Source organism: Rutilus rutilus (assembly GCF_951802725.1).
Source record: "Rutilus rutilus genome assembly, chromosome: 18".
Classification (NCBI taxonomy): Eukaryota; Metazoa; Chordata; class Actinopteri; order Cypriniformes; family Leuciscidae; genus Rutilus; species Rutilus rutilus.
This window is the reverse complement of record NC_140231.1, coordinates 14,143,825-14,153,443: the sequence shown is the minus strand read 5'-3', so window position 1 is coordinate 14,153,443 and position 9,619 is coordinate 14,143,825. Positions and strand designations below refer to the sequence as shown.

Here is a 9,619-nt window from a genome sequence, read left to right as displayed (position 1 = left end):
ATCTGATAAATGTCATGGAGTCGCGATTTTGTACAACAACTCGATAGCTCAACTAATTGGTTCAATTACAGTTAAATCAGAACGTTTGTTAGCGATACATCTTAAAGGGAACCCAAAGGCATGCTTAATCTCAGTATACGCCCCAACAGACGATGCCAACGACGACGGGAAAGATGTATTTTACAACGATCTCACTGAACTCATCGAGACTATTCCCCCACACACCATAACCGTCCTTGCAGGAGACTTTAATGCAAGAATCGGGAGAGACAGTCATATCTCAAATCCAAGAGTTGTCGGTAACCACTGCTATCATTCAGAATCAAATGACAATGGACTGAGGATGATTAGCATGTGTGAAATGGCGAGTCTACGCCCCGCCAACTCATGGTTTCCAAACAGACCGACCAGACTACGTACTTACAAAAGTCCAAAAAGCGAATTTTACCAGCTAGACCACATTTTATTCAGCACAAAGTGGTGGACTTCTGTCAAAAACTGTCGTGCATACAATACCTGCAACGTCGGTTCTGACCATAAAATTGTGTGCGCCAAGTTCGAGCTCTCCTTACGAAAATCGAAAATTAAACCGGACAAGAGATGTGCTTTCAATGTTGAAAAACTGAAAGACCCAGAATTGAAAAACGCATTCAATGTGGAGGTTCGGAATCGATTTGAAGTACTCTTTGATGAAATAGCATGCTTAGACCCATCGGAATCCATAAAACAGCGAACCAACGCATTAGACTCTGCTCTTATCGGAGCCTGTGAGAAAATTCTGGAGAAAAGGACGAAATCCAAACAACCAAGCTGGATTAGCCCCAACACCATCAAGCTAATCAACGAAGAAGGAGATCTCAAGGCAAGATACAAGCGCACACAAAATTTAAAAGACAAAGAAGAATGGCGTGAAAAGCAAAAAAAAGGTTTCGAAAGCATTCGATATGGACAATGAGGCACATATCAACGCTAAACTCGATGCCCTAGAGCGAGCAGTCAACAAACACGAACATCACAAAGTTTGGAAATTTATCCATGACATCAGTGAAAAGTCCAAAGATGCCTCCTCTAGCAAAATCAGAATGCTCAATGGTGACATCCCAAGTTCAAGCGAAGATCTTTTAAAAGAATGGGCCAACTACTTCTCAACACTCCTGAACAACAAGAGTTCCAAAATCAATCCGAATAACCGCCCACTTCCAACACCGGACATCCCATGTATAAAATTGGGTAAAATAACAAGAGCAGAAATTGACGACGCCATCACTACACTCAACCGTAACAAAGCACCCGGTCCAGATTATGCCATGACAGCTGAAGTATTGAAAGACGGAGGTGAATTCGTGGTAAATCAACTTCACAACATCTGTCAGTTGGTCTACGAACATCTCACAGCACCAACACAATGGACATCAAGCTTGATAAAGCCAATACCGAAGAAAGGTAACCCACAGCTCATGACCTATCGAGGAATCAGCCTAATGTCCATAGCAGCCAAAGTCTACAACAGAGTAATTCTCAATCTCATAAGAGGCCCGGTCGACAAACTGCTCAGAAGCAACCAAGCAGGTTTCAGAACAGGCCGGGGATGTGCTCAACAGATTCACATCCTCCGTAGGATCATGGATGGAGCACGCGCACAAGACATCCCAATGTATACTACCTTTATCGACTTCAAGAAAGCGTTTGACTCAATTGACCGAGAGATGATGTTTGCCATCCTACGTCATTACGGAATTCCATCGGAAATTGTAAACGCAATCAGAATTATGTATGACAAGTCGACAAGCCAAGTATACGTTGGAGGAGAGCTTTCGAAGTCCTTTGCAATCACAACTGGAGTTCTACAGGGAGACGTCCTCGCACCGTACCTATTCATAATTGTCATTGACTATGTTTCAAAGCAATCAGTAGGCGATTTCGGCTACCTAACACACAAGGGTACCCCAGCACGATCGGAAAACGCACGGCCACAACGATCTTGTGCCAAAAAGAGAAAAGAGATAACAACCGAACGAAAACTCAACGACCTCGCATTTGCAGACGACATAGCGCTTCTCGAGAACGATCCAACACAAGCACAACAGCAGCTAACAGTAATGCAGCAAAATGCCTCTACCGTCGGCCTTGAGATAAACATTGAAAAAACCATTCAAGTCCAATTAAATGATAAATCCCAAATAAAGACCAATCTGTCAATTGATGGAAAGCCGATTGCAATCGCGGACGAGTTTAAGTACTTGGGATCATACATAGTGTCGACAAAAAAGATGTCAACAACCGTATAGCTTTAGCTTGGGTCGCATTTACGAAACTCAAGACCATCTTGAGATCACCCAAGCCGCATGGAATGTTCAAGATGCGCCTATTCAATGCATCGTGCATATCAGTGCTTCTTTACGGATGTGAATCATGGGCGCTCACTCAATCCCTTGAAGAAAAGCTAAACATCTTTGCTAGAAAGTGCTACCGAATCATGTTGGGAATCAACCAAGCAGAATCTCACATGACAAATGAACAACTATACAGTACAACAGGTCAACAGCCAATTAGTGATACCATCAGGAGAAGGCAGCACCAGTTCATCGGACACTGCCTTCGCATGGGAAACAATGAACCAGCGCAGATATATGTTCTTTACAAGTCGGAAGTCGCATCGAACCGGCGGGGTAGACCAAGAATATCATACAGGGACTACGTTTATCGGTACTACGAACATCTAGACCTAAATAAGGAACGACTGCACGAAGAGCTGACCAGCATGTCAAAAGAAAGAGGACTGTGGAGAAATATCGTCGTGCCTAAAAAGCCCGCCCGATGATGATGATGATGATGATGATTTTCTCATCTCATTTACTGTGAAACTCACTCTCTCTATCTCTAAAGTACCACGCCTTATTTCATTTCGGAATATAAAGAATATCAATCCTGCCACTCTCACTTCAAGTATCCGCTCCTTCTGCCTCCCCAACACTCACAATCTATCCACCCCTGATGATCTGGTTTCTCACTACAACACTGGACTCCATAATATTATTAATTCCCTTGCTCCGTTAAAAACCAGGGCCCGTATGTATAAAACTTCTAAGAAATGCTCTTAAGAATAGTCTTAAGCTTTGACTTAAGTGTCAGAAAATACTTAGTAAAGAGTAGGACTTTTCTAAGAGTAGGAGACTTTTATAAAGCAGCTAAAAGCAACTTTCAGTAAAGTATAAGACTGATTCTTAAGTGCTGACTGAAGTGGCACTTAAGTGTTGTGAACTAAGGACTACAGTGATGTCAACCCAAAATGGCCGCCCTCAACCACTGAATCAGCCAATAGTGAGCCTGCAAGGATGAGGTCACTACAGCATGACACCAATCATTTAATTTTATTATAATAAAATCGTTTAATTAAGACACTTTAATATTTAAATTTATTTAAAAAAATGCTTTGCATTGTGCAAAATTTTCGCAAATTAGTATTTATGCTGTGGAATCCTTTTCTATTGATGTGTCTCCTCATTTACAATTATGCAAACATGTGTTCCATCAATGGATCCAACAACTCAGGAAAGCCCGAAATACTCATTAAAGTGGCTTTATTTTGCTGCGAGATTTGCAAAGTCAATGAACTGCCATACAGTAGTGGCCAAAAGTGAGGCAAAGGAAAATTGTCAGATTCACCCTTTATTCAAATAGGGTTACAAATGTGTTAAAGATTTTGTACGCGTGTTGTGTAGTTGTGCTTAGAGTCAATTGTTTATTTGTGATAACACAATGAAACATGTCAAATTGTACAGACATAATTTTTAGCCAGGCTTTCCAGATTTTTTTTTCTCCTGTGAGCTCTTTAGTTTTTTTTTTTTTTTTACCTGTAGCTGTAGTTAGCCCTTTTTTCAACCATATTATTGATCTGCCTGCATTGACACCATTGTCTCTGAACTGAACTGAGCTGAATGATGACATCACTGTTTTCTCCAGAGCGACTGTATAATGAACTAAATAGATAACTAATGACTAATGATCTTTTACAATGGAAATGAATCATCATCGAACTTAAGCTGTACAATGGCACTATGTTCTTCTAGAGCTGCTGTACAGCCCAAACTAACTTTGTTGCATTATTTTCCTGTTATCACTTTAAAGCTGCTTTGAAACAATCTGTATTGTAAAAAGCGACTTGAAATAATTTAGTCAGATAAATATTTTCACTAAGTTTATTTTTATATATATATATTTCAAATATTGTAAAATATGAGGGAAGAACAAAACACCATTTTCCTCATATTTTGATGGTTTAAGCAAACTTGTAGGGTCATTAAAAAATTAAAAATAAAAACTCCGCACATAACTTTTAGCCACTACTGTATTTGATGTGGTCAGTGCCACAATAGTGCTATTGAGGCCCTACTTACAGTGGACTGATGAGCTCAAGTCATCACTGGTGCACTGCTGCTTTTTTCCAGTCAGCAACAATGTAATTATTACTACTTTCCTTTAATTTCATTGCTATAAAATTTCTTAAAAGTCAGTTCGAAAAAGGATCCCTTGATGATCAAACTTTTATTGTTTGATCAACTCCGTCATCATTTACTGTAACTCCAATACATCATATTTTCATTGAAAAGTGCGTGGCCTCCTCCTCTCTGTGGCCATCTTGTTACTCCTAACTAGGTTAGGAGACCTCTTCAGCTCTCTTAAGTAATTTAGGAGCTGAGACCTAGTCTTGACACTTAGGAACCTTTATGAATCACACTTATTTTTAAGTCTAGGAATAAAAGTAAAGTGACGTCATTCTTAGAATTTTGAGAGACTTAAGACTAAAATTTTACTCTGAGTGGCTTTATACATACGGCCCCAGATCTGTTTCATTTTCCGTCTCCGCCCCTTGGTTCACCCCCGATCTTCGTCTCATGAAAGCCAAAGGTCGGCAACTTGAACGTCTCTATAGGAAAACTGGTCTCACTATTCACAAAGAAATGTACAATAATCACATCTTACGTTATAAGGACTCCATTGCTAGCACCAAAACCCACTACTACTCCAGTATAATCATTGCTAATAAAGGAAACTCCAAGTCACTGTTTTCCCTACTTAACAATGTAAGGGTGGAATTCCTGCAGTGGTTCAGAAACGTTATTAGCAAGATGGTAGAAAACTGCAAATTTCTTGTCTATACCACCCACTGCCACTTATACCAACGACGGAAATAAGTGCAGTTACAATAGCTTAATATTTGTGGGAGAGCGTTGCTATAGAGAGTGACGATATTGTATTGCAATATGTACCACTTCAAAGTCAATACCAAATCAAAACTAGTTAGCACATTAGTTGTAATTGAAAATGTTTAATGACAAAATAAAATAGTTACAAAATAGATGTATGAGATGATAACTTATACCATTAATCTTACCCAGCATGTAAAATATTACCTGAGAGAGAGAGACAAAGAAAAGAGGAGGCAAAAGGAGAGAGCCCCATGAATAAGAAGAGAGGCCCCAAGAAAGGGACCCAGAGAAGAAGAGAGCCAGAGCATCAAAGAGCCAGAGCAACAGTTTCAATCTTGTTTTATCCTTTCTTTGACCATGTGGCTAAAACCCAAATGTGAGACATTCAAACTGACCAATCAGATAATTACACTTCCACCACTGTACTAAAGGTGTGACAATTCATCGACCCCCAAAGTACAAACATTTGGCCTGCAGGCCTAGATCACTATCAGCCCCTCTGTGCCTTAGGAACTACAAATGGTCATTGCGGTAGGAAGAGGGGGGTAGAAAAACAGTCAAGCAAATATCTTTGTGCATTTAAAATATCTTGGATTATTTTAAATTCTACAATAATATCACTCAACCCCAGGACTTTCTCCCCCCTCACTTGTACACAACTGACTTTTGCAACTCCATTATGTCATTTTTCAACGAAAAAATCTAAAATATTCACCAGAACCTTGGATTTATCCCTCACCTCAGCAACTCAGCTGACTTTCACCCATCCACACATTCATTCTCTTCCTTCCACCTCCCAACTATCTCTGAAATCACAGAACTCATAAGGAAATCCAAGGCTTCCACTTGTCAGCTTGACCCATTTCCCACACAACTTGTTAAAGCCTGTCTTCCCTCCCTGGTTCCCCACATTTCTGCTATCATCCACTCCTCTCTCACCACTGGAACTGTCCCTACATCATTTAAAACTGCTGCCATTACTCCAATTTAAAAAAAAACTTGGTGCCAACCCCTCCGACTTCAACAACTTCCGTCCTATATAAAATTTACCATTCATTTCCAAAATCCTTGAAAAAACAGTTGCCTCTCAACTCCATTTCCATCTATCCCATAATAACCTGTATGAACAGTTCCAGTCCGGTTTCCGCCCACTTCACCACTGAAACAGCACTAATTAAAATCACCAATGATCTCCTTATGGCAGCTGATTCTGGACTCCTTACCATTCTCATCCTCCTCGACCTGAGTTCAGCTTTTGATACCATTTGTCACACCACCCTCCTCAACAGGTTATTTTCCATCTGCATCACCCACACTCTGTTAGACTGGTTCACATCCTATCTCTCTGGCCGCACTCAGTTCGTTCAATTTAAGTCTTTTAAATCCAGTCCCTCCACCGTCACTTCAGGTGTTCCCCAGAGCTCTGTCCTGGGGCCCTTACTTTTCATCAATTATCTCCTTCCCCTCGAATCCCCTGGGCAATATTTTCCGCAAATTTAACATACAATTCCACTGTTATGCTGATGACACCCAGGTCTACCTTTCGACCAAACCCTTATCCACTCTCCCACCAACCTCTATTACTGACTGCATCTCAGAAATAAAAACCTGGTTTACACAAAACCTCCTCAAATTAAATAGTAATAAAACTGAGGTTCTCCTCATTGGCACTAAATCCACTTTATCCAAAACCAACAGTTTTTCTCTCACTATTGATAGTTCCTCCGTTTCACCATCCCCCCAGGTTAAGAGTCTGTGTGTCATCCTTGACAGCACATTATCTTTTCAATCTCACATCAATAACATTACCCAGTCTGCCTACTTCCATCTACGAAACATTAATCGCCTCCGCCCCTCCCTTACCTCCCACACTGCAGCTGTCCTTGTCCACAGTCTCGTCACTTCCCGTTTGGACTACTGCAACTCTCTCCTTTTCGGCCTCCCTCACAAATCCCTTCATAAACTTCAACTGGTCCAGAATTTAGCTGCCCGCATAATAACCCGAACCCCCTCCATTCACCACATCACTCCTGTTCTCCAACAGCTTCACTGGCTCCCGGTCCAATTCCGTATTCAATTCAAAATCCTTCTGTTAACATTCAAAGCCATCCACAACCTATCACCCCTATATTTGTCTGATCTCCTCCAGGTTCCAACCCCCACCCGCTCTCTTAGATCCTCTTCCTCCATACACCTGTTCGTTCCCCCTGCCCGTCTCACCACTATGGGCAGCAGAGCTTTTAGCCGCTCTGCTCTCCGACTTTGGAACTCACTACCACCGCAACTCAGAAACATTGATTCATTCACTCACTTCAAATTGCAACTCAAAACACATCTGTTTAAAACTGCCTATCATATTTAATGTCACATGCTCTGCCTTTTTCAGTTGTTCTTCTATTCTTTATTTATTTATACTTTTACTGTTTTTAAATGTATTATGTATCTTTGTACGGTGTCCTTGAGTGCCGAGAAAGGCGCCTTTAAATAAAATGTATTATTATTACCATGAGAGTTGTTGCCAAGGATATAAAATGCACAACATCAAAAAAAAAAAAAAACCCAGTGTGTTTTACCCCTTGAAAATTGCCGCATTTAAAGCCCCTTCTGTGTTTAATGTTTGTCACATAGGAAGATGCCAGAGTGACAACACTGACCTGACTATCAACTGTTAGAGACTCTCTATAGTACTCTAAAGTGTATAGTACTTACATTTCACTTCATATTTTATTGTAAGGTTGGTTCAATTTCTCTACACATCCAGAAATTGTATTTTTTAATATATATTTCTTTTTTAATGCAGTAAACAAATCGGAACGTTGAAGGCACAATGTTATTTATTAATAGCAATATATAATAAAATATAAAATATATATAAATAAAAAAATATAGTATATTATACTATGATTTATTCACAGAACTAGTAAAAGGTATTGTAAAAGAATTCTTTATCATTTTTAATGTGAGTGCATATACTTTAAAGACTTTTGTAAGAGTATTGTAAGAGTTTTTTGTTTTGTTTTGTTTTACTGTTATTTTCTACATATACAGTATTTCCTTGACCAGGTCTGGATCTGCATGCTTGCATATCACCACAATGAACACCAGCGGGCCTGTGGAATATTTCATCCTTGATGGACTGAGGGACAGAAACGTGCTGCCCATTTTCTTCACTGTCTATGTTTCTGTTCTGTGTGGAAACAGCATGATCATTTACCTTGTTAGAACCGACCCCAAGCTCAACACTCCTATGTATTTTTTCCTTCATAATTTGTCCTTTTCTGATATTGTGTTCACATCAGTGACCATTCCCAAAATGCTGTCGGTGTTCCTGACTGAGGTCAAGACCATTTCCAAAACAGGATGCTTTTCACAGATGTACTTTTTTCTCTCATTTGGAGTAACAGGGCGCGCTTTGCTGACTGTGATGGCGTTTGACCGGTACGTAGCAATCTGTAACCCCCTGCGGTACACAACTATTATGACCAGGCGGCTCTGTATTCTATTGATATTTGCTGCTTGGGGTTTTGGGTCCGTTATGGTGCTGCCCTCATTTATTTGGGCGACTTTGCTGCCTTACTGCGGGCCTAATATTGTTAGGCACATGTTCTGCGATCACTCCTCAGTAGTGAGCCTTGCCTGTGTAGACACCACCAGGAATGGCATATTGTCCTTAACAAACGCACTCATTGCACTTCTCAGTACATTTCTTTTCATCTTAATTTCGTATGTCTTTATTGGCAAAGCTATGAGAAAAATGAGCAAGTCACAGCAGCTCAAAGTTGCGGGCACTTGTGTGTCCCACCTGACAGTGGTGTGCATCTCATATGTTTCAGCCGCCTTTGTGTATATCTCATATCGAGTAGCTAAATTTGACCCAGATGTTCGTATAGTCATCGCTGTGCTGTACTCTGTGCTCACACCCCTGCTGAACCCCATCATTTACAGCTTGAGGAATAAAGAACTGCAAAATGCAATGAAGAGAGCGTTTTGTAGATGCACTGTTGCTTCTAAAACCACCAGAAAAACAGTTCCTTCTGTTGCTTAGAATCTGCATTCATTCTGCTGTTCATTGTGAAAACAATTCAATTTAATCTGTTAAAAAGTATGAATATTTGTGGAACAAGCTAGGTTCAAGTTACAATATATGAGACTGAAGCAAACTGTATTTATTGTTGATAAATATATAAACCTGGTTATTGTGCATTTAAAGCTGGATTATTATTACAGAAATCTCATTCTTGTTTCATTTATGTATATCACATAACTTATTAAGTTTCTTAGTTTGTTTGCGTTAAATCTATTGTAATCCACATGGATGAAATGCAAACAAAATACATAGACTTCATCTTAAATTTAGGCTTAAATTCTTTTGTTGTTAAATTAAAAATGACAAATAAAAAATAATATAG

At 39.8% G+C, this 9,619-nt stretch overlaps 1 protein-coding gene across 1 annotated transcript; it reads left to right on the top strand.

Moving 5' to 3' along the window:
* Positions 1-6,407: 6,407 nt before the first annotated feature.
* On the top strand, positions 6,408-9,336 carry LOC311277630 (olfactory receptor 1J21-like; the record flags this gene model as incomplete). Its single annotated transcript, XM_084388000.1, has 2 exons — positions 6,408-6,499; positions 8,274-9,336. 2 exons carry the CDS (start codon positions 6,408-6,410, stop codon positions 9,253-9,255), a joined length of 1,074 nt encoding a protein of 357 aa, XP_084244126.1. The 3' UTR covers positions 9,256-9,336.
* Positions 9,337-9,619: the final 283 nt, after the last annotated feature.